Source organism: Colletotrichum abscissum (genome assembly GCF_030869225.1).
Source record: "Colletotrichum abscissum strain IMI 504890 chromosome Unknown Scaffold_10.1, whole genome shotgun sequence".
Classification (NCBI taxonomy): domain Eukaryota; kingdom Fungi; phylum Ascomycota; class Sordariomycetes; order Glomerellales; family Glomerellaceae; genus Colletotrichum; species Colletotrichum abscissum.
Window position 1 is genome coordinate 1261257 of NW_026849988.1, and position 24296 is coordinate 1285552.

At 52.3% G+C, this 24296-nt stretch overlaps 8 protein-coding genes across 8 annotated transcripts; 6 read left to right on the top strand and 2 right to left on the bottom strand.

The window, feature by feature from the left end:
* Positions 1-1105: 1105 nt before the first annotated feature.
* On the top strand, positions 1106-1518 carry CABS01_05334 (uncharacterized protein; the record flags this gene model as incomplete). Its single annotated transcript, XM_060538704.1, has 2 exons — positions 1106-1364; positions 1442-1518. Coding segments are annotated over 2 exons (336 nt in total), but the record flags the coding sequence as incomplete, so codon positions are not given.
* Positions 1519-1557: 39 nt separating this feature from the next.
* Positions 1558-3112, top strand: CABS01_05335 (uncharacterized protein; the record flags this gene model as incomplete). The annotated part of the gene is made up of 7 exons (XM_060538705.1): positions 1558-1598; positions 1694-1772; positions 1864-2063; positions 2122-2258; positions 2350-2470; positions 2555-2597; positions 2675-3112. The coding sequence occupies 7 exons, from the start codon at positions 1558-1560 to the stop codon at positions 3110-3112; spliced, it is 1059 nt and encodes a 352-aa protein (XP_060405877.1).
* Positions 3113-5501: 2389 nt separating this feature from the next.
* On the top strand, positions 5502-5832 carry CABS01_05336 (uncharacterized protein; the record flags this gene model as incomplete). The annotated part of the gene is made up of 2 exons (XM_060538706.1): positions 5502-5596; positions 5742-5832. 2 exons carry the CDS (start codon positions 5502-5504, stop codon positions 5830-5832), a joined length of 186 nt encoding a protein of 61 aa, XP_060405878.1.
* A 106-nt stretch (positions 5833-5938) lies between these two features.
* Positions 5939-6357, bottom strand: CABS01_05337 (uncharacterized protein; the record flags this gene model as incomplete). The annotated part of the gene is made up of 3 exons (XM_060538707.1): positions 5939-6013; positions 6098-6248; positions 6320-6357. The coding sequence occupies 3 exons, from the start codon at positions 6355-6357 to the stop codon at positions 5939-5941; spliced, it is 264 nt and encodes an 87-aa protein (XP_060405879.1).
* Positions 6358-11573: 5216 nt separating this feature from the next.
* Positions 11574-12446, top strand: CABS01_05338 (superoxide dismutase; the record flags this gene model as incomplete). The annotated part of the gene is made up of 3 exons (XM_060538708.1): positions 11574-11645; positions 11706-11904; positions 11962-12446. The coding sequence occupies 3 exons, from the start codon at positions 11574-11576 to the stop codon at positions 12444-12446; spliced, it is 756 nt and encodes a 251-aa protein (XP_060405880.1).
* Positions 12447-14741: 2295 nt separating this feature from the next.
* Positions 14742-14933, bottom strand: CABS01_05339 (uncharacterized protein; the record flags this gene model as incomplete). Its single annotated transcript, XM_060538709.1, has 1 exon — positions 14742-14933. One exon carries the CDS (start codon positions 14931-14933, stop codon positions 14742-14744), a length of 192 nt encoding a protein of 63 aa, XP_060405881.1.
* A 1431-nt stretch (positions 14934-16364) lies between these two features.
* Positions 16365-17408, top strand: CABS01_05340 (uncharacterized protein; the record flags this gene model as incomplete). Its single annotated transcript, XM_060538710.1, has 3 exons — positions 16365-16778; positions 17082-17161; positions 17294-17408. 3 exons carry the CDS (start codon positions 16365-16367, stop codon positions 17406-17408), a joined length of 609 nt encoding a protein of 202 aa, XP_060405882.1.
* Positions 17409-22361: 4953 nt separating this feature from the next.
* On the top strand, positions 22362-23702 carry CABS01_05341 (uncharacterized protein; the record flags this gene model as incomplete). The annotated part of the gene is made up of 2 exons (XM_060538711.1): positions 22362-22671; positions 23125-23702. 2 exons carry the CDS (start codon positions 22362-22364, stop codon positions 23700-23702), a joined length of 888 nt encoding a protein of 295 aa, XP_060405883.1.
* Positions 23703-24296: the final 594 nt, after the last annotated feature.

A 24296-nucleotide genomic window follows, 5' to 3' on the forward strand; every position in this document is an offset into this window, starting at 1 on the left:
CTACCAGTATCGCCGTGTAGGACGCTCAAGCATGCTTCGAATCGAGGGCTAGCACGGGAAGAAGACGGACTCGGGCCATGCTCGTCTGGTCGAAGCCACAATTGACGCCGCCCGAGCTTCCCGAAAGACCTCTTGAATAACGCGATCAATTCTCGAATCTGAGATACAGCGTCATCTTCGTGTCTACAAATCTCGCTTCGTCTAGGGTATCACAGTCGGTTATATAGCAATATCAGCCGAGTCCACTCTCCCTTCCCGCCGTCTCAATGGTTGCAATAACCGACTTAAACGAAAACCCGAGTCAATGTGCAAACTGAGCCGTTGGCGAACCTGATTCTCGGGTTCTGCAGGTAAACGTGGCTGAGCGGTGGCGTTCTCACAAAGTGAGCCACCCTACCTATTACATCGGACGGCTGCTGTGATGTGATCAGCTGGCGAGACACTCGCGTACTCAATCCCCTGGCCAGACCTAGGCCGGGACAACGAGAAACATAGCACGGGCTTGACATGATAGTAATTCTGCGCCCGCCAGACACGACCAGTCCGTCATCGGTTACCAAGTGCCGGACAGACGAGACTAGCAATGCGGGAGACACTAATGCGACGCGGCATGGGCGGGTTCGCGGACGGGCGGGCAAACCCTTTTCGACGATAACATGAAAGTGATCAACCATACATGAGCCCAAGTCGGACCTCTCTCCGTCCCTTAGATTCGGAGGTCAACGAGTTCGGCTCTCCCCTCACTTGTCTCGGCGAACGCTTGGATAGCTTGGAAATAGAAATGACCTTCACGGACGGTGATCGCCTCCTGGGCATCGTCGCCGTTGCGGGTCCGTAGGGGAAGGGGGACAGAATCAGTACTGTCTGAGTCGTGTCGTTCCCCCCTTAGAATGTCTTTGAAGTCGCCATTGAGGGGCATGAGGGGGAACGGGAAATGGGGGAAGCTTCCGACCCCGTTGATGTTTGGTGCTTTGTAGTGCTGGCGCTAAAACTCACCAGCGATAGCTGACGATCCCCCATCCGAATGCAGCCAGATACTACATGAATCAGGCCCTTTACCAGCCATCCGTGTGTTTCTCTTCATCGACTGTTAACGCATTACCTAGTTTCAACGTCGAGTATTTGGAGGCGAACCCCCCGTCATTGGAGAACCGCTCACCTCGAGCTTGCGATTGTGGCTTTTGAGTTCGTTGTTGGCTCAAAGCCATCTTTGTGTCGAACGGGTCAAGGCAGGCTCGCAATTGTGGGTTTGTTCTGGGCATCTATACCATGCTTCCCCCCTTCGAAAGCCGCATGCGGTTCAGTGGCTCTCGGGACTGGAATGCCTCGTCGTTCCGACAGACCACCGCGCCGGCGATATAGTCGTGAGTGAACCCCTCCCTGTGGAACCTTGCCAGTGCCCTTGATTTTGATGGAGGGTCGGAAACTGATTCATCGAAAGAAAGAAAGAGAAAAGAAGATTCTGGGGTTGGAAAAGTATCGCCATCATCCGGTCATCAGCGAGCCTTACATTCTTGACACCAGCTTGGCGGGCATTCCGCCGGAGGCACCGCCGCGATGGCTATGCCACTCAGCACGAGAGCAGAGTGCTGGGTTTGGTACGGCCTGGCGATTGGTGCGGTCGTAATGAGATAGTGAGTAAATCATATTCGATATTTCCCAAATCCAGTCTCATACTGATATTCCGATTCAGTCAATCTCAGTACCTCGTCCGCAAGCGCAGGTTCTTCGACAAAATGACTATAGACGACATATTGATGGCTATAATAGTCGTAAGTCTTTGCATCAATCCTGCCGCAGATATCCATAATGCCCACAATTGATCAAAGGTGTTGCGGCTGAAGCTAACTTGCTATCTCTCAGCTAATATACACTACCTCGATCTCCGCACTATACATCTACTTTGACATCGTTGCGACGACCGACTTTGACGCCCTCACTCCGGATGAGTATGCCGCAGTTGGTCGCAAGATGGGAATACTGAACATTCTATCCGAAACATCGATGCAAACAACACTTTGGGGTAATAAGTGTTGTTTACTGCTATTATACAATCGCCTGACGTACGTGTCAATCCCTTTTGCCATCGCTTTTGTAGCACAAAGTGCTCACTGTTAGCAGTCTCTTTGGCCATTATCGAAAGACTTGGGTCAGCGTTGCAGCTTACACCGGGCTTGCATACGTTGCAGTCATCGTTTCACTATACGGAGGGTGGTGCAGGCCATTTTCCGAGTACATGGAGCTTCAGCCAGAAAACGGTGAGTCTCTTCCTGGACTGGAAGCCGATGGCATGAGATCAGCTGTTTCACGAACATCTTATTGGAAGGAAGCTGACTCTTGCTTCTTCAGCGGAATGCTTGACATGGAAGAACTACAACATATTGCAAATCACGATGAACCTATCGACGGATCTGGTGCTTCTTCTAATCCCAGTCACATTAATCAGCCGGTTAAAGATGAAAATCGGAAAGTACGTACGCCCTTTTCGTGTTGTGTAGACGACAGGATCTTAATCCAGGATAGAATTTGAATGCTAAATGCGATATCGCTACAGGAAACTCCTTCTCATCTGTCTCTTTAGCATGGGCGTATTCGTTGTAAGTTCTATCCTGAAGAGGCCCCGTCTCCTCCCGTCATACAAGTCTCGCTTTGCTAACTAACGTCTCTCAAACAGATGCTTTGCGCAATCCTTACCAAGGTCGCCGTCTTCACCTACTCAACCGACTTCGTCTGGTTTATGTGGTGCGTGCGCGAGACGAGTACCGCGATGCTAGTCGGCAACCTCGTCCTCGGAATGCCCACCCTGCGTGCCGCGTGGCGGTGCGTCTTCCCGCAGAGCAGTATCACGCCTTTGCGAGATGGGGAATCCTCTGCGGGTACGGGGGAGACGTACGCGACGTACAACACGGCGAAGAAAGTCTCCCGCGTCGGTTCGGACGCCTGGTCGGCCGCGGAGCAACAGCACCCCCACGGAGGCGGTCCGTCTCAGTGGAACTCGCCTCCCGCCGCCAGAGTCGCGATCAGTAGCGTCTACACGGATTTTGAGCTTTACGGGAAGGCTGGAGCTAAGGGGGAGAGTAGGAGGTTGTCGATGGGGTCGGAGCATGTATGATATGGCAGGGTTGGCAGGGTACACTCGACTGGATGCGAGGACTGCGGCTTTATAATATTTAATGTTTGTACGCAGTACCGGATATAAACGGATTCATCCCATTCCACAGGACGAGACGAACCATCTTCGGAATAGCCGCCTCGTGTTCACTAAATAACCGGCTAAGGTTCCTCTAAACTTAATATGCCGCGATGAATGTAGATCATCGCGGTCTGGCCACATTGGCCAGAAAACTGTTGATCTATACGGCACCTTCGTACTGGTTCAGTTCGACACACGATACCCGAATATGGACACCCTATGTGAGACTTTTTATCTCTGTTGCCATGTCTCCGTCGGGTGTGAAATCAGCTTCTTCCCCAAGTGCAAAGCAGCGAGGTTACCAGTATCAACAACCACGATAGGCCAGATTTTCTGAGTCAAACATCATTTTCCTGAATTTAAGTCTTTTGAAGCAAAAGTCTCGTGTATGTTTCTAGGGCCTCTGGCTGGTCTTGGTGACTATTCACGTATTATCTTATACAGGTTTTGGTAGATTCTGTGCCGAGCTTCGAAGCTTGTTATCGCTTCTACTCACTATACGCGCGATCTTTCTAAGTCGCAGCCATGGCGGTTGACGGAAGGATCAGTGGCGAGCTCAGTGGTGGTCTCACACCTTAGTTCTTGTAATTTGGTGCGGGTTTGGCTGTTCGTGGGTACCTATGGTTTATCACGATTTGGGTTCCCATAGGTAAACGGGACTTAATGGGTTTTGGGTGACTGTGAAATTGGGGATCCAAAGTTCTCAAGTGTCGAACTGGAGACACTCGTGGGTTTCCGGGTAATCACCAATTGGGTCCCCACGGATTTGGATCCCATGGGTAGAACTTCAGCAATTCAGGTTCTCATTGTTTGTTCGCTACTCATGGGTCCCGCGACTTTGGGTCCTTATGGGTTGAGGATACCCATGGGTCATCGTTTCCATCTAGAAGCATCACTTATGTACTTGTTCATAGCCTACTGTGCAACCGGCAAAGAGCGCGGTCACGTTATGGTATAAGTTGCCATCCTCGTAAGGGGAAGGAGGTCTACTGAGACGGTCCCTGTAAAGTCCATTTGGACACCAGAAAACTCTCAAATAGAGCAAAGAAAGGCAGATACTCCAGGACACACCCTTGCTTGTCCCTCTCACTTCGCTGGAGTATCTTGGTCGTCACCGACCTTAGCAAGAAGACCAAACTAGCAAAGATTCGTTATCCACTCGCTCCATCATCATCCAAAAAGCAAAAGAACATACAACACCAGGTATTCGCTGGTCGTCACCGACCCAACTACTAATCCGGCCCTCATTGGCTTATCTATGGGAGAGCGGACGGGATCCCGAGTTTTCCAATGGGTATGGTCGTATGTGCTGGAATGAGGGCATCGTGACATCCATGGAGGCCACACAGCACTACAGAGCAAGGAAATCACAACCAACATTCGCACGAATATCAGTTACTGCGATAGCTATACGGAGAGCTTTGAAAATAGATTGGACTCTTTTTCTTGAATTTTGCTGTTTCGACGTTTCGCCTCTCAAGAGTAAGAGTAAGGGGGAGTTTTGTGGAGGTAGGTTGCTCAGTCGATTCTTTACCTCTACCTCGTCTACTCCCTCAACAGCTAGAACCACGACTCACATATTTCTAACCCTTGAAGTGAAGGTTATTATTGTAGACTCCAGCACGTTTGTAACATACTAGTTGATATATGAAACTGGAAGATGCGATCGCCGAAGTTGGCCTCGGTGTAGTTACGCAAGCTCAAAGTACCTGCCTCGAACTGTCTTTGTATCTCGCAGAAACAGTAGCAGTTCAGTAAATCAATGACTTCATGTGAAATACACTGCTAACTACGCTTGCAGAATGTTGCAAATCAGCCAAATTACCACGCGTTTAGTCGCAGACAAATGCCTCCTTAATCCACCGCACTTTTTGGAGCATACGCACACATTACTCCTCAATACGGAGTTGGCAATCAAAATCACCGTTCTTCAGAATTGATGGCATAAATAGTAGGTTCCAATCCGGGTCAGTAGATTAGAGCCAGCAGACCATTCGGACATACCTGGATCGCCACGCCAGCCTGGTTCAATAAACACACTTCAGAGGGACTTAGCAATTGGAATCGTGCTAGCTGAAGTGATTTCTCAATCATTAAGCGTAGTTTGCATCACGTCTAGTGTAAAGTACCAAATCCTCGATGTAGCTAGGAATATGATGGGTAGACTCTAGCCGAAGCATCAGACATAGCAGGCTATGCACAGTGTAGGATAGAAGAACTATCACACCATGGTAAGTAATAGCCGTAATGATGTGGTGAGAATAGATATTCTGACTTGCAGGCTCATTTCCACGTCTCCGTCGTCGAGATGTGTTTCTCGCCCAGGCCCGCAAGCCACCTCACTATGAGAGTGTATCTGGCCAAGTCGGAACTTCAACACGAGCGCAGAAAGTTGTTCAAAGGGTTTCACTTCGCGCCTTTGATAACAAGAGCTTACGCTTGCTCATTATATACGAAACTCCGCGCGGGCCTCTAAAAAGAATATCTTTCGTACATCGAAACCCATGCTCCCTCCTGCTCTTTCATAGCGACATGCTAATAACTACAAGCTCAAGTCCTGGAACAACGCTCTCAAAAGAGCTGACCCTCCTCCTCTCATCCGGCTGGGGAACCCGCCGCAGGCAGAGGCGGGTGCTTGAGCTGTGCCATACAAAAATTCAACAACGTGATGCCAAACGCCAGGAAAACCATAATGTGTTTTTGATGCCATGCTCTGCACATTCCAATAACCCCTTCTCCGTATCATTACAATGCGATCGCGCCTCGTCTATTCTCCCGGACGTGGAGAAGGCCCTGGAAGCCGCAGAAAACGAAGAAACCCTAGTGTTGGCGGTTAGCAACTTGGTTCCTCAAAAGCGCGTGCATTTTTTGCCAATATGTGTAGGAGGAGGGTGCGTGACGTACGATGTAGATCATCACAGACACGAAGATGGTGCCCGCAACAGCGCCGCCGTCCTTGGGGTCTTCCTCGCTACCGACGAGCTCGGGATGGTTTTGCTTGAATAGAATGCCGAGAACACCGAGGATAACGATCGCGAAAACGGAGATGACAGTGCTATCGAATGAAGGCGAATTAGTATTCGGAAGCTTGGCTCAAGGGGGATACTGCATCGGGGGAGGGCGTACCATTGCCATGCTTGCATGGCACTGACGACAGGCTTCATGTTTACGGTTTGTGGCGGAGGCCTGATTTCTTGGCTGTATGTCTGATGAAGCACGAATGCGAAGTCGTTGGGTCGTGATGCGTGTGGCGGCGTCGTTGGCAGTGATCGCGAAGGTCGAGGCTGTTGCTGCTACCTATCTCGCCGAGCTCCACACCAGTTCGGTGACGTCCAATAAGCTTGCCTGACTTACCAGGCTTGGAGTTACAGCCACTGTCCAGTCCAGCCACACATCAGTCAGCCGCTCACTAGCCACACACGGACGGAAGAAAGACCCGCCGAATTTACCGCCCGGCCACGCCTCGGCGCGGGTGGGGCCGCTCGCAAGTCTGTGCCCGGACCTCTGTTCTGCAACTCAATCATCCTATTCCATATGGCGGATACATGCTCATTTTCACACTAAAGCAGCTTAAGATTCAAGATCGATGTGTACCATCAGTCAATCTGCAATGGCTCTTGAGGAAATCTGCGTGTCCCGCCGAATTTGGACGGATGTGGTCCTTCCCGGATCTCGAGGTGCATCGGATCGTCCCCGTGAGATCGCAGCAGACCCATCCCCGATCAACCATGGTTTTGGAAAATACGAAGCTCTGCCGGCGACTACAGCCGTTAGTCGCCTCAGGTTACTGGTCGCAAGGATCCGACATGGCCGTCCTTGCCGTCCCACATAGACTTTCACGATAGGCACAGTCGGCCCCCAATGGTTTCGTCTGCTCAGAACCCTGAAGCCTGAAACGCGTTCCCTCTACCCCGACCTTGGGCAATACCATACTGGAGAAAAATAACGACGGAATTTGCAAGCGCATGTTTGTCAAGGGGGAAAATCCATGAAGAGAAGCTGCACAAGGTGACGCCAGGTCTAGCGTGCAAAGAATCAGGCCCGAGGCCAGTCTGAGCTAAACGTGCTAAGCCGTCACCTGACACCTTGGAAACGGTGTTCTGTGCTATCTATTGCTAAGTGGAGGCTCTGTTGAGATTCCGAACGGTTCTAGCCCATCTAGCAGTGGAGAAACGGTGCATCGATATGGAAGAAGCTTAAACCACTAAAGATCGAATGCCAAGAGACGGCCGTTTGTCACCGGTGTTGACAGGACCAGTGGGCAGCAGTTCGCCTGATAAGAAGTTGACCGGGCGGTATCTGTTGCTGGCAGTCTGGGATCAAGCCAGCAAAGCAGCCAAACGGCAGGGCCGCCAATGTGTTCATCGCTTGGGCAGTGACATGACAAGCTGAAACAGCAACTTTGGACCCAGACGGATGGTCCACCTCCGAACAGAACTATACGATATCGCCAAACTTTTGGGTATCACCAGATTTTGTTTCTCTTGAAACACTCGCAGTACACTCAAGCTTTTAGGATAGGTGAACAGACCTTTGGCATGTCCTTTGTGCATCCCCGAAGACGACCCAAAGGAGAGCATGTCCTTCATCCTGTGCCTTGGATACAGACGTCCACACCAAGCGTTGATCTTTCGTCATGTCGGCAGAGCGAATGTTCTGACGACAGTGGCACAGAGGTGCCGATTGCGCCAACGGGACGATGGCCGTCACCGCTGCATGACGAGAAGAGGTTGACAGGATAGGATGAGAAGACGAGCTCAGGTCATCGAGAGAGTCATTCGACCCTATGAGTGATGTTCGACTCAAGCTTGGCTACGAATGAGGAAACCCTTTCCACACGGCGAGAACGCTCTGCAGCTTACAACTGCACCCTTTCGAAACACCACCAAAGGTTGGCGCATCTCTGGTGGTTCTCTACGACCGGGTATCGGAACAATCCCACTCCACACTGCCCTGTATTTTCGTACCAGACTCTCTCGCTTTGGATGCTAGCGCTCATCAGCCTTTGGAAGAGGTGGTCCAGGGCCTGGGGGCCAATAAGACCTTGTCTTGCAACGTAGGTGACTGGTGACTGCATCGGGAAGCCTTGCCAGGGTTGGAATGCCAATCAATCGAGACTAGCAGAGTCGCAAGCGATCTGCAAGGCACTGGCGCCGAAAACTTCCCACCCACCACGCATCTTCCCAGCCGGTCAGCGCTAGTAACGCTGCTCTTCGGCTCGGAATGGAACTTGAAACTTGTCAACCAACCAGTACGGGTGGGCAGGGCAACATGGTGAGTCCATCGATAATTAGCATGCTACAAGCACTTTATTGGAACAATTTGGAGGGGCTAGGCAAGCCAAGGCAAGGTGGCACAGCACGCACATTGAGAGGGCACATAGAGGATGGATGCAAGTTCGGGGAAGCATCTTCCTGTGTCACACTCGCACGACTTGCGCCCTGCTGACTTCTTCTCCTTGGTGGTTTGAGGTACGTCTGCGCTTCGCCAATGGATACTAGCCCGAGGTGAGTCTCTTGAGTCCTGAGCCCTGCCCAGAGGGCTTTAACAACATGTTTGCGAGCCAATTTCACAGAGCGATATTGAATGGGGTCTATCAAAACAGTCCAACTTCATGGCCTTGGAAAGGTGGCGGCACTGCTGGTCATGGAAATATCGTTACCGACATTCGCCTTACCTGAAAGAAACATTGCGAGCTGGTCTTTGGTAGATGTGTTGGTCCAAATGGGCTGAACAAACTGCAAGGCCCGGGGTGGGCTTGCTGAAACATATTAGAAGGGGAGAGAGAGGCACAGAAGAAAAGAAAGCCAGCCCTGAGCAAAGCAAACCAGCGTTGGGAGCGGAGAGCAAATGTTTGGGTGATGTTCATCGTCAGGGTTCCGGTGTCTGCAGTCTGCAACTACCCCCAAATTTCCAGTCACCAACCCAACCATCTGCCCATTATTCTATTTCCCGCCTGGCACCAAAGTGCGTCTGAGTCTGCGGGGGCCGTTCATCAGCCCCTGTCATGCTGGCAGCAGTTTTGATCAAGGTCCTAGGGCAAGGGACGGACAGTCGAATACGGGACCTCGTAGAAGCCGTTGTCTTTCAAAACGCGCCTAATGGATTCCATGTGGTAAGAGTGAGTGAGTGGGTAAAGTGACGGACTCATCTGAGCGAAGGAGACAGCGCGCTTGGATGCAGAAGACGACTGGTAGAGCATCCGAGCTCACAGATGTCACTCACAACTCGCATCAGGAGCCCCTCAGCTGGACGTTGGTTGGGTCGGGGATGCAAGCCAGGATGTCTATGACGGGACAAGGTGCTTGTTCAACGGGCACGCTGAGAAAGGCCGACTGTTCACTGGCCCACAGCTTATGGCGGCCTGAAGCGAGGCCCCCATGGAATTCCGCCTCCACCACCTTAATGTTCAGCCCGCCAACATCAATGTCATCATGACCATCATCGTTACCATGGTCATCATAACCACTCAACACCAACATAGTCCGTCACACGCTCATGCGCCCGCAGGTACCAAAAGACAATTTCTTTGGTGCCTGGGATAAATCAAGGTCTACCTCTTCCCAGGCTCGTCGTAGAGCAGGCTCATTTCCATCATTGAAACCAACAACAAGGCAGACGGACAGCTGTACGTCAAGAGGAGGCTGGATAGCCGCCGTTTCTGCCTCAGCCTCTGTCTCTACCAATGCTCTTGGTCATTTGTTTGGCAGAATTCTGACATGTAGTGACACTGCTTCTCTGTCTAACTTTGAGCTTTCCTCTTTCCACGACCACCGACTCGTCAGCCTTGCCCTGCTCTTTGAGCGGCTATCTGCATGTTCAGCAACATAAGTATCTATACGCATCTGCGAGCTGCGTGCCCCTAAAAGCCCCCGAACTTGTTTGTGTTCGCCGTTGGCACGTTTCTTTGGAGCGCGCAATCTATTTCTGATTGGCAGGGGCGAGATGGGTTTCCAAGGTGGCGCAGTGCATGGGAAAACAAAAGTCAGACATCACCAACCGCCTATTTGTTTTTGTTCCATGCAATGTATGTGGTGGCCCAGAGTTCAGCGTTGCTACTCCAGTCTCGTCTGCCCAGTGGCAGCTAATGGATTTCCCTTCCCTTGCGTCCATCCCTCCCGTCGCTCCTGGCGCGAGCTCATCCGCCTGTCTTACCCTCCGCTGTTCCCGCACCAAATCCCAGCAAGCGAGATGCCAAATCGGGCAAGATGCCTACCAGGATTCTGGCCCTTCTCTGTGTGTTTCCTTTCCTTGCCTTGCAGCCCCTGCCGGCCCTTACAGCTACGGATACACCATCAAAAGTCCCGAGGTTGGTGCTTGCTTGGCTCGACCATGTCATGGAGATCTCTAGGCGTGGGACAGGGACTTCATTCGTAGCTATTGACCATCTATTCATCCTGACTGCGAATACTCAGAGTGAAGGAGGTTGTGTTCGCTTCCGCTTCCCGTACCGAAGTATCCGTACTCTAATCAATACTAGTAAGGTAAACCCCGTCGGCTATTGAGGCAATGGCCAGTCTCCTTGTCATTGAGTTGAACTTTCCTTTGCCCGTCACGACTCACGAAAGAGCAAGACGGTCCCTTCTACCTACCGCCTGCGAACTCACCTGCCTGCCTTGTCTCTTTGACGTTCCCCCCAACTCCTGGCCCTCCTCCTCCTATGACTCTCCCTCCTGCAGCTTGCAGATTGCAGCTTGCCCTTCCATCATCTCTTCTCTCGTAGCACAGGGCGCACAAGGTCCACCCCGGCAGCGCAAAGCTTCGATACGTACCTTGCGAGAGAAACATTCTTCTCATTCGCCTAGATGCGCCGACGGCTAGCTGCCGTTTCTACACTACATCCCCTTCCACTCCTCTTCCCCCCCTGGTCGTACGAAATACATGATGGCTCAAAGCATCCGATGTTGTGGCCTCCTCTTGACTCTCGTTCCTTTCTTTGATTAATCTGGAGCTAGCGCAGCCGGGGTGCGGTCATTCACCCTGCCGTTGGCATTCCGCATACATACCGGCCTCTAGGGTGCCAAGCTACCGTGGCATTGGGGGCTGTCGTTGGTCCCATCCTCATCACATCTCTCTCTCGTGTGAGTGAGCGTGTGTGTGGGCCATAAAGAGTCTCAACCCAATACCTTCTTGCCGTTTGCAGATCTCCATTAGCTTTCCAATTCCAACCTACGCTCACTACCTCCCCAGTTGGATCATCACTTGGTCTGGGCATCCCCACGGTCTCTTATTCTTTTAAGAAGCTCTCCCAACCCCTCTTACCCTTCACTTAACCCCCAACTTCACAAGCTCGCCCTTGATCATCGCTTGCCGCATTCCAACCAGTTTTATCCCGCCCCTCAGCAACCTAGGATATTGCAACAAGATTATCACCGCCAAAATGAAGTCCTTCTCCGTCGTCTCCATCATCGCCGCCGCGGCTGTTGGCCGTGTCGCTTCCCAGTCCACTGGCGTATGTCACCACGTCTTCAATTCACATGCTAGGATTCAAGCGTACTAACATGACTCTCAGGAACTTGGCGATGCCACCATCGTCTCCAACCCGGCCGGTGTTGTTTACGAGGCTGTCCTTCCCGAGAAGCCCTTCTACAAGGCCGGCTCGCTTGAGGGCAACGTCCAGGGCTCCATCGTCGCCGTGACTGCCCCCGATGGCAAGGGTGTCGAATTCAAGGTCCGATTCTCGAACCTTCCCAAGGAGGGCGGTCCTTTCAGTATGCTCAGTCCCTCAATTTTCATTTCTTATTTTCGTTGCGACTAACACCCTCCAGCCTACCACCTCCACGTTGACCCCGTCCCCGAGGATGGCAACTGCACCAAGACGCTCGCCCATCTCGATCCCTTCATCCGCGGCGAGGCCACCAAATGCGATAGCTCCAAGCCCGAGACGTGCCAGGTCGGTGACCTGAGCGGCAAGCACGGCGCCGTCGCCGTCGACTACGAAAAGACCTACGTCGACCCTTACCTCTCCATCGTCGAGGGCCCCGGCTCCTTCTTCGGTAACCGCAGCTTCGTCTTCCACTTCGCCAACAAGACTCGCATCAGCTGCGCCAACTTCAAGCTCATCACCAAGCCCGACACGCACGACAATTGCTCCACCACTACTGCGGCGACCATGAGCGGAACCGGCGCCGCCCCTACCGCCACCTCTTCGCCGACAAGCTCCATCGTGCCTTTCCCCGGTGCCGCCTCTACAAGCGGCGCTTCCATCTCGCTCATGATGGCCGGTTTCGCCGCTGTCTTGTTCGCGCTATGAGCGGGAGCAGGCTTGGCGTGACTTGACGTCTGAACACCGTTTGCGGAAATTCAACGAGTCATCATCATCACCTACAATCAACCTTAAATCACAAAGCGGCGTTTTTTTGAGTTTCACTACAATCGAGAGAGCACGTCGAGACCGTTCCTGCAGGCCCATAGAAGAGGGGAGGAAAATTGGTATTTCACGCACTAATCGACAGAGGGCCGGCGTCCAGTCAACCGGACAAAGGTCCATACTGTTTCTTCAACAACACTTGTACATACTTCTATTTGAGTGGGGCGGGCATTAGATGATACCAGGGAGGACCTACCAGACGCGGGTGGTTTTCCCAGAAATTAAAAAGTTTCTTGACTCTCATCATGATTTTTCTTATCTTTGGCGTTTGTTTTATGACACATGCACCTAGGGCCTGACCGTAATGAGCTTAAACTTGTAATGGTAACGTATGCGCGCATGCAGGCTTGGCTGACATGACACCCATCCATTTGCGCAAATGAACGTGGACAAAGTCGGTGGGAGCACAGACGGGAGGGTAGTGGGAAAGGGATCATGGCTGACGATTCATTATTCGATCGAGGCAAACGTCAAGCTAATGATGTCCAGGAATCTTCTACCACGATCGGCGATGTCATGCTTCAGCAAGTTCGAGGTCAAGTTCTGAAATGCGACAAATTACCATTGGATATCTTTCTCCTTTGCAGTCTTGATTACTGATTATGGTGGGTGTGAGAATGTTCCCCTAGCAGCGATATCGTTGCCTGTGTCTTTTTGGAAAGCCTCTGCCGGTGCGTCGGTTGCTTGGGTCGCCCGTGGGACTCTGAGAGATAGCAGGTCAAGCATTTCAAGCAGGGAGTAGGCCTGTTTGGCTTTTTTGGGTTGTGACTTTGGCGATGACAGGGCGGCTTATTTGACGAAACCGAGGCTGAAGAGCTATTTGGTGGAGGGGGGGAAGGTAACGGAAGAGAGACGGCACTGGATCAGAGGAACTGAGTTTGGCTGGTAGGTGGTTTACTGACGTCGATGCGGGGAGGGGCTCCGAGAGGGAGAGGTGTTGGCCATCCTTCGTCCCTCCTTCAGTCTTCCGTGGCTGCAAAAGCTTGATGGGATGGGAGTTACGGTTGCGAGAAGTTTCTTTACGGTTTGTGAGGGACACCTCGAAGTAGACTGACTGCCCTTAGATAAGGAGCCACGGTTCTTCACCTGGTCTTTCTGAGCAAAGACAGAGCCAGAACGTGACTCTCGCTCGGAAATCGGTAGGGCAAATGGCAGAGGAAACCTTTTGGATAAATTGTAAACGTGTGGAACGGATACGCCCGGTTGCCGTGTGCCATTTCTTCGGTGCTTTGGCCGCTGCTGGCTGGTTTCATGTGCTACCATTGGATGGTCTTCCGTCCCCCCCAAGCGCCAGTGCCGGGACGTCGGCGCGGGATGGTGGGGCCGTAGTTGGCATCGCTGTTCCGGGTTATATGGGGCTAATCGATCGGTGCCGGTCTGCCGCAACTGAGTATGCGAATCGGATTATTCTACATTGAATGAGGTCCTATGGTTTTCGCTTGGGTAAACAGAACCATGGAGAATCGTGTCGACTCGACGTCATAACGCTGTAGAAATTGATGGTCGCCGTTAAAACCTCAGAGTTCGTCCTCTTTGACTTACAAGCGACCGGTCCGGGTCGGAGATCACCAGTTGCTCCGTGTGTCCATACTTGCGTTGCGGAGAACGGTCCCCGTTCGGACGCCCGCAAGCCCACATGCCTTGTTGAGTAGGTAGGACGATCCCACCTCATACTTTCCTTTCGCCGAGTGTGGCCGGCGAACTGATGCGCTCGAGGAGAAGTTCTGCGCGTGATTTCCGGTTCGACTCCACATTGGACAGCAGCCCCTCGCAGTGACTCGCACGTTGATACACGGATAAAATGATTGCTATCGGGCTTCGACAACGCATTACTGTGACCCAGATAAGGGCCTGTCCTGCGAGGTTGTGAAGTTTCCGAGAAGCATTGCAATTTTCGTCGTTGCGACGCCCAACGTCGATGTTGCCCATGGGTGTCATAGTTCGACTTTGAAGGGCGTCTTGAGGAGGCTACTAGATGAACTCACGATTGGAAGCCGTAGAGCGCGGCCTTTGACAGTCTGGTACGGAGAATCCTGGACCGTGTTGGTTTTATGGAGATACTCGGCGGAGTGGCCTTCTTCTCTTGACAAGGCAGTTTGGAGCGTCCAACTTGGGACGGCTGCTTGATTGAAATTGAGGCTTGCAGCTGTGTTTCTTGTCTCTTCTCGAGGGGCCTGGTCAAGCCTTGCCCATCAACCTTTCGGCGACTTTCCGAAAAGGCTCGTTCTTCCAGGATAGAGGGGAACGAGTTGCGACGGAAAGGGACACAGAGCCCTGCAAGGGGAGCATAATATTCATAATGGCATACGTTGGTATCGGTCGAACGCTAGTTGAGAATAATAGGCTTCCGTGAGCCCCAGAGGAAATCATCAAAAAGGGACACTCACCTCGAGATCTGTATCTATCGTTCCATCGAGTTATTACTGGAGAGCTGTACGGTATGATATAGTAGCAGAAACTGTTGTTTGGTACGCCGGTGAGGGTTAATATTCACCAGACTCTAGAATCGGTCACAATGTTGTGCTTGATTCGGCGACGCCAACTTCTATGATAGCCTGAAGGTGTCAAAGCAGTAAGAATATGTTGGGGCTGAATATGTCATGCGATTTCTGAAATTTGAAGGAACCTGACAGTTCATGCCTTCCTGTCTTGTGTGTGGCCGGTCTCTCTGCTGGCGCCTGCCCTTGGAGGGTTCAGAACCGTGCAAACCTTCGCTTCCCGTCTTTCGGGGAGACTATCCGAAGGAGGAGGAGCAGCAGGAGGCCTCTAGCGAACCCGAGCCGCCGTTACTTCCATTTGATGTGCCTTCCGTTTGATCCCAAGTTCCCAACACGTTGGCGTGGGCAGATATCCTACACATGTGGCGATATCTTGCCTTCCGTTACGATCCTTCCAGGAGAAGAAGAAGAAGAGGAGAAGGAAACGGTCCTGCTTTTGGCCGACGGTGGCTCCTCCTGAGTCTGGTATTCTTGTTGTCTTATCCAAGCTTGTCACAGATTCCGCGCTGCTTCGCTACTTACTTGAGGTTCATCTTCTGCTCAAACTTAGAGCTCGCCATCTTCTACCACTGTCCTAGCCCCCCCGCCCCCCTCCTAATCATCATCTAAAATCGCCTCCATCAACTACACCGCCTACAGGAGTTGAACGAACTACACTACGAGAGCGAAGTGAGTGTGGAACACCTTGAAGAGCATACTCGGCTGCGTTTGGGGTGCGTCTAACCAGATCGTCGACCGCTCATCAACACGGACGTCAAATTCCTGACCGGTTTGGCCTCATCATACATTCAGGCTGTACCTATATGCTCCCATCCCCACCGCGCCTCGAGTTCTAGATATTACGTGCGGAAAGGTTGCTCCGACCTCGGAACCGGCATTGACGAGTCTCAAGCAAGCGTCCCAAGGTCCTCGCATAGCCTGGTGTTGGTGGCGACCTCACATCTGAAGCAGTATACAAGTGCTCAGCTCTGGATGCGCCATGACTGATGCAAGGCGCCGACCCTCCGAATATCTCACCTATGGACTTCTGAAGCATAGCATCCGGATTTGACTTTGATATCCAGTCGGATAAAGCTGCGATCCGACAGTCAACAAACCATGACTCAACCAGCAGGACAGTTGGGAGCCCGGCTGACCTTTCTCGCTTTTACAGCCTCATAACCACAAGCGGATCACAGTCTAATTTCCAGTCGTGATCGACCGTCTCTTGACTGCCACTAACATGTCCGGAGTGATCAACAACGGACACAAGAAGGGCAAGGATGAGAGAAGATCAAACTCTTGAGTGACGTCGACGCACGCCATGCAGGCCTGCCTAGGTCTTGTAGCAGAACCTCCGGAACACTGCGAGTATCTGTGCCGAGCCAGGGTTTGCGGAAGTCAGAGTATGTTGGCGGGTTCCCTGCATCAAGGAAAGAGGTTATCCGGAGGACTAGAGATTGGCAAGTGGGCGGAGCGAAACCCACAGGTCCACTGCCGAATATCGCGAGGAGCCTCGGGATCTACAACAGGAAACTCGGAGTTGAAGGTGTCTGACACGGCAGGGATCCATCCATACGGTTGTCTCGCAGAGTTCCCTAGATCTGGACGAGCAAAAGATGGTATCGCTATCCTAGTCGCGTTGTCCAGCGCCAGTCCCTGTCGCGAGATCGACGGCAGTGTCGCCAGTCTGGCTTCAACTGAAGTGCGCCAGATTGCGGCGATCCTTTCGTGGCATGTACGACGCCCCGGATAGCTGGAGGGTCGATCATTTTTTGCGCAAATCTGGAGTTGAGGAGCGAGGTGTGGGCGGAACATACACCACCACAATACGGTCCTTTTCCCCATCTACACTAGGATCCCGTTAGCTAGCGGCTCAGCTCGTCTACGCTAGGACCGAAAGAGAAGCCTCTCTTCGAGCTCAGGAATGCCTTGTGCGGAAAAGGCACGACCATATGTCCTGGGCCGGGTTGCCTAAGCCCTGTCGGTTGGCTGGGCCGGCGATCTCTACAAGACAATGATACCTCAAACTGTGACCTAGGTTCTCAGCCTGGCACGTGCCTGGCAAGCTGGCAATGCTCATGTCGTGTGGTACAATGAGACCGAACGCCAGACAGACTGGTAGAGGCGACCAAGAGTGTTACATTCCACGAGGTCCTTAGGCAAGCGAGGCAACCAGTCGTGGCTTCGAGGGCAGCAGAAGGAGTATTGTTGGACGCGGGGGAAACCGCGACACCTATGGGTCAACTCTAGTCTCTACAGCGCAATACTCGTGGCCTCGGGAGCAGGCCGAGGTAGAAGACGCATGACAACCATGAACTGTGACACGCATGATCACTCCCTATTGATCCATCCCAGAATTGGATAGATCAGAGACCTTCCTTAACAGAGGGGTGGAGCTTGTTGGGGAAGAAGAAAATCACAACACAACGGGCCGAGCTTTTTTCTGTCCCTTTGCTGTTCGGGGTGCCAGGGGACTCGGTTGTCTGATGTCTGTCAGTTCCGAAGACGTTGGGATGATTCAGATCAGGTTTGATCGGCAAGGTTTTCAAGGGACGATGCTCCGAGACTTGCGGCGACAGGGCCAACAACGACAACTAAGGAAATGCGGGGTGCAGCGGAACACCACAGCATAATTCGGGAAGACCATCGTCAAGTGCGGCTGCTTCTTTTTTTGATGGCATATCCTGGCTGCGCATCATGCCAGATCAAGTCCTGCAAGTGAAGGTGGAAGCGGACATAGAACCTTTGGGCAATATGCTCTTTGATCATCGTCCATCGTCAACTCTAGTTCGTCCCAACTCTCAGATGAAATCACATCTCCCGAGAAGTGACCTCGTTGGCGGATCATTCAATAACCCAATGTTGATTTTTCTGGCCTGTCAAGCGGCACGTCAGGATTGATGTGAAGTAGCGGCCTGCTCACGAGCGCTTCGCTGTTACGACACCTCGAATCGCAGAGTTGCTGTCATGACAATCTTCCGAGTTGAGCCTGCGCGAGATTACTCAACTGATTCAGGCCGTCTTTTCTGGTCCGCTGTCCCGGACTTGAGAGGCTCTTCCTCACGCCCGCCGAGAAGCCAGTGTTGTGGTGGTGGCAGCGGTACTGGTAGTGGCCGTCGGTCGAGGCTCTGCTTTGCCGCGCCGCCCTACGTGCAGCAACGTAGCGTCGCTTGATCGGATGATGCCGCCCGCAATTGAGAGTTGAGGCATGGAATGGTTCAGGCACTTCCCATGCAGCTGGAACATCTCGGCAGCTGTGTCACCGCGGGCCGCTAGCCCTGCAACCTTTTCGAGTGCTGCAGAGGTGACAAAGTCAAAGCATGCATGAAGAGCAAAAGCGAGATGAAAGGGTCGTTCAATCCATCAAAGATGGGCGCGACGCATTGCCATATGCGCCTTTCTGGGTCTAATGGTCCAGACCACTGGTCTCCATCGCGCTTGGCGACTTGCCCCTGAATCACAACGAGCACTCTACGGATACCTTACGTATAACGATTTCTTTGGGATTTCCTTGGGATTTCTGACAACGGCAACGGAAGGTCACGGGCCTAGCTCCTGGAGACGACGCATGGGCCACGAACGTGGTGAGGTTGCAACCCGCCATCGGTAACCCATCTTTCCTCAACTAGGCACAGCCTGTCTAGCATTGTAGATGACAAGACAATACTGAGTCACATATAGCCTCTACCGAGTGACGGAAGCGCACGAACCTTGAGGTCCTTCAATTCCTGCAGACAGTATGGCCAGGAGTTGTAGATTGCCCAGAGAATCGCACGTATTCAACTTCCTGTGTCATGGCCCTGATATCTTCGGCGGAGTCTCCGCGGCATCAATGGAGCGAGAGACTAGGGCATGGAAGCACTGTTGTAAGTTGTAACCAGATAGGCATTCGCATTACCTACCAGGTGATACGTCCGGCACCTGTCTGGAAGCAATAAGCTTCCTTGTAGACTTCAAGGTGGAGGAGTTCGCGAACAACAACGGCTGCTAGCAACGGTTAAAGATAATCTTTGACGCAATGGCGCGAGCAGGGAAGTAGCGGGACAAGCTCCCACATCTTTCGTCCCAAGTCTACCAGTGCTTGGACGTTACTTTCACCAGGATCCGCAAAACTGACAGGCTCAAACAGGGGTACAAGCGGATACGGTAGAATGAGGCATTCGTTCGGAAAAACTGGAGAGTCAAGACCATAAGTCTCTTATCGCCTATAGCGAGACGGGTACGGAGTATAGTGGTCAACTTTCCTGGTTGGCAGCAAAACCAGTAAGACAGTTCGCCATGTCTCTTAGCAGTTCACTTTCGATTGAGGTATGTCCTCATCAGAAGCCAATACCCACCAATTTTTAGCCCTCGGAAGTACCTGACCGCGTGCTTCCTGTGCTTGATTTTCGGCAAAAGATTCGAGAATGGCATCTGGGCTTCTGTCTTGTCATCTGGAGTTGCGTACCCCTCCAACACACCCTGGCTGCCTAGGCTTTTCATATCCACACTCCCACACTTCCTAGATCCCCGTTGATGGGGCAGGGGTTGGAAGAAAGGGCCGCTTGGAGGCAACTCGACGGCGAGTGGCCCCCGGTCAGTTCAAGCACCCTCCAAGAGCTCGCAAGATGAGCATGGGATATGAGATGGGGTGAGATGAAGTGTGACGACAACCAGCCAATCGACAGCTGCGCTGCCTTAGATGAGACGCCGGGTACCCAGCGCTTGCTACTCAATATCCTTTGTAGGGTCACCGTCTGGCTTGGGAGTCTGCTCGGTGCGCATCACGGACGAGGGATCGTGCCAGGGAGTGTCGAGGGAAGATCACAAGCAGAGCATCTGCTGATTCTAGTGCCTCCAGACTACCCGGCGCTTATCAAGTCCGAATAACGATCTAGGTACACGATCAATGGTATAGGGTCGTCACAGAAAGGTAAGGGAAGAAGGACAAAGACTATTCTGGGCAAGCGCTTTTCGAGAAGCAGTTTCAGGATACCTTTTTCAGAATCCAAAAGCCCATTTGCTCTTCTTGACTTTCCATTTTCGCCTAGACTCTGGGGTCATTAGAACGGCCTGATGACTTTGGCCTCTGGCTGTATTCTCTAATTTCCTCAACTTCTTGCCAACTGCATGCCGTCCCGCCGCACCTCCTTGTTCTCCTCCCCTTGTCATTATTGAATCACTTCTCTATGTCTAGAGTTTGGTTCAACCTCTCTGGCTGAGACCTCATTTACAATCCTCTTTCCATCCTCACACGGCAGACGCAAGCAGAGGGCCGAGCATCATCATTCGATGTCAGAGTGGACCGAAGCAGGAAGGGACCAGAACCAGGTTTTCAGGGTCTTCCCCATTTGACCAGCTTTGCATCCCTACAAGACTGGACTCTTTTGAAAATTCTCACACCGGCCTCCTCCAATGACCGAAGGATTCCAGCGAGCCCCTCGCCACTGAGATCGCTACAACCCTTTTCTATAAACCCGCCACATCTACCATCTTAGCTCCACACCTAAGCAACTCAGCCCTCGAGTCTTTGCAACTCATCTCACTCTCTCGACGACTGCTCCGAAAGTCTCAAAGGCTCACAGGCTCGAACTCGTGGCCCGACGTCTTCGTCTCAGCCTCGAAGAGACTGCCCTACCATCAGACGAGTCTTAAGAGGCGGTAAACAGACGGGCGAATCGGAAGCATCCTACTGCTGTCTGAGACAAGCTACCTGGCCCCCACGTACAGTTGTCACCAAACGTCCATCAATCATCTAGAGCGTTCCTGTTAGCGCGTACATTCAACTAATAAGCCGAGATTCTCATCTGGTGGCGCTGGAACGGTACATCCATCTGCCGCGGTCCATTCGCATTCGAACACAACGTTCTAGCTGCGTGGTACTACTTGGGCACTCCCTGAATGCAGCCACACGTCAAGCAAGGTATGTAAACATCAGAGTGCTTTCCCCTTTGGTGTATTCACTTGGAGACTGGTTCCCTGATGCTCCACAAGCTACTTGGTTTCTATCCATTTGCTCCTCAATCGTCTTGTCCGTTGGTGCCTTGCATCTACCTTCTGACCGACTACTATAGTGAACCAGAAACCCTGTTTACACTTGCGAGCCCCCGAAGGAACTCAAATTTGGGATATCAAGGTTGAGGGAATTACACAGCCAAGGCTGGGTTCCTTATACTCGAGAGGCATTTGCTGTCTAGAATTGCAAGCCTATTGGCGGTTTTCTCCTTGACGACCATCTCCAAAGATCAGGTACACACCATCGATGCCCCATTCCCCTATAACGGCGCGACTCCAAAAACTTGACCTGGATGCCCAAGACCAAAAGCATGTTGTTGACACCCTTGTTGCCGTTGTAGTCCTGGTGGTTTCCCAGAGAAACAAGGAAGCAAGTCGCTATCGTTCAGCAGCCTCTAACTGGCAAGGTACGTGCCTTTCTTTTCTTTTCTCGGATGTTTTCGTCATCTCTCCCTCGTGCGTTCTTTCCTCCTTCGTGGTTGGCCTTTACATCATGCAAAACCATACTTAGGGTTGAATCTTGTCTGACCACGTCTTGGTCTCATTCTCAGGCTCGATACCTTCGTCTTTCTGTCTCCACGTCACACCTCCCAAGCATCACCATTAACCGACTCGACCCAATATACCCTCGATATAAACTTCCACAGCGGCATGACACGCATCCCAACGCAGAGAATTCAGGTATACGCTGTCTGCAGTTGCTGTTATTAGACTACCCCCTTCCTACCCAACTTGGGTGGTAATCATCAGCCCACGGAACCGGGAAAAACTTGGGGAGCCGACCCAATTTTGACGGCAGCCCATTCAGAAAGCTTCCCGACTTTGGTACACCATCCTGGCCGTTACCGCACTCGCAGCTTAGCTGGACCACTCAAATCATCTCGATTGGTCCGTCCCTGGCATCGCTTTGTGCCGTGTCCGCATCGGTCATAACCGCGCTCTATCCGTACCGCACCCAACGCGACATCAACGGCAAATCTTGACCCGTCATTTGGGTAGCCCCCTCGTTGACACCTCGAAGAAGTGTCTGTTGACAAACGTCAAGAACGCACTGCATCTTCGTTGATTGCTTCTACGAAGCCTCGATTCCGGACCAACATCAGCAGGGCTCGACCAACGTTACGCCCGGATTCTAAACTGTATCGCCAGCCTAAAGGGTCCAACACCTCGAAACGCATTTCCGCATCTCTATCGTGTGACGCTTCGACATCAACAGGTTTATCAAGGGTATAGCAGTATAGGTCTCCGACCTTTATATGGACCTAACTTCCCGAGAAGGATTCGACTTTGCAACGTCACCGACTTTGGAGTGCAGGGTTCCATCATGTCTTACCCATATCCTTCGCATTTTCTTCCCCTCGGTTCCGACATGGAGGTCCCCAATTCTGGCTTCGCGCCTAGCTACGACGCACCAGGCTCAGGCCAAGCATCGATGGACCAGGGGACCCACGAGCCAACAGACCAGGAGCGTAGAGATTCCATCTTACAGGCGAGTCGTCGAAAATCGAAACGCTCCATGAACAAGCCTAATGTCAGACTGCGGCAGGCCAATATCTCTGATTCAAGTCAGTCTGGCCAAGCTGGGGACAAGAAGAGGAACAAGCTGGGCTATCACCGGACCTCGGTAGCTTGTGGTGAGTGTTGTGCCCGTCCTCTCGCGTCTCTTCTGAATTTGTACTGACGGCAGCAACGTCAAGGACATTGCCGCAGGCGGAAAATTCGGTGCATAATGTCAGAGGTACAAGGTGATGGCCGATGTAGGAACTGCATCAGGTTGAAGAAGGACTGTAGCTTCTTCCCTGTAGACCAGGCGCCGTCTCACATGACTGAAGCAAAACCCAAAGCGCAATCGAGACCTGCCGGGGGATCTAACACCGCTTCCGCATCGTCTTCTCCCGTTGTACTTCCTAGACAAGCCCCAGAAGGATCCCAACACTATCAGCACCATCAAGGAGGAGTTCTGCCCTCGTCACAAAACGTACTACCGACAACTATCCAGACTTCTGCAGCCGGAAATCTTGGTCAGGACCCCACAGGCCAGTTTCCACGCATCCCGGAGACATGTCAAATAGCTAACAAGCGAACAGTGCCTGTCTCGAGCACTACAGCGTCTTCTCAGCCCTACGATTTTGCGAATCCCCAAATCACGAACTGGGCATCACCAGATGTTAGTTCCAACTATGCAACAAAGCCAGGTGACTTGAAGGAAACGAAGAAGTCTTACGCTGAACAGTCCCCGATTACTCCGTCTCCGTCGTTCTCGCCGTATACATCTCAAGCCCCACCGTCGGCCAGCTGGAGCAACGCAGACATCAATGCTCAAAACAATATGGGCTATTCGTCATTCACAATAGGGAACCCTATGGCATACCCAAGAGGCACACAGATACCTACACAATACCCCACGATGTCACACCAGGGCCGGCAGTTCCCCAGAAGGTCTTCGGCGGCGATGACGACCGACATGTACACGAACCCGATTGCGACAAGTTTCCCAACTATGGACCCGCACACTGTTTCCATGTCTGCAGGTGCCAACCCGCCTTCAGGTTACGGTACTTGGCCACAGCAACAGCAGCAGCAGCAGCAGCCCCCCTACGGCTATCCTAGGCCATCCGAGGGATACGACACTTGGACAACTTATGACAACAGTAGCGGAAGCTAGGCACTTCCTAGCCACAACCTTGCTACATCATCAACGGAAAGCCCTGAGAACCCCGGTTCCAAACATCCTTCTTCTGCTTCAAACTCCATCGAAGTTGGCACACGGCATAAAGGGGACGAGACGGAGCCCATGGCCGAGAAAAGAGAGAAGAACGAGAAAAATAAAATACCCTAAGCAAACATAAGGCTAAGTAGAAAAGATGGGAGAGTAGTTCAAATTCATGCGAAACCGGAAAAAATGTTCCAAACGGTAGCCTTGACCGCCCTGGAACGAGAAACGACAGAAAGCAATCAATGGGGGTCTGAGGGATTCAAAAGCAACAGCAACCATATGCCCCATTTTCAAGCGAGGATCAAGTGACACTGGCATGCCGATGACGGCTCCGCAACGCCGGGATCGCACGAAACGTGTTGCTGGCAGACGTCAGATTTAAATGCAAGCACATCGCGGAAGGAATGTTGCGGGGCCCCGAGCGCAAGGCGCATGGTCGATGCCGAGCAAGCGGGGAGGGGGAGCCTACTTATACCTAGGCGGAATACGAGGTCACTTTTTGTCTCGGGAACGCACCGTGAGACGGGAGATTCGGGCCGGGCG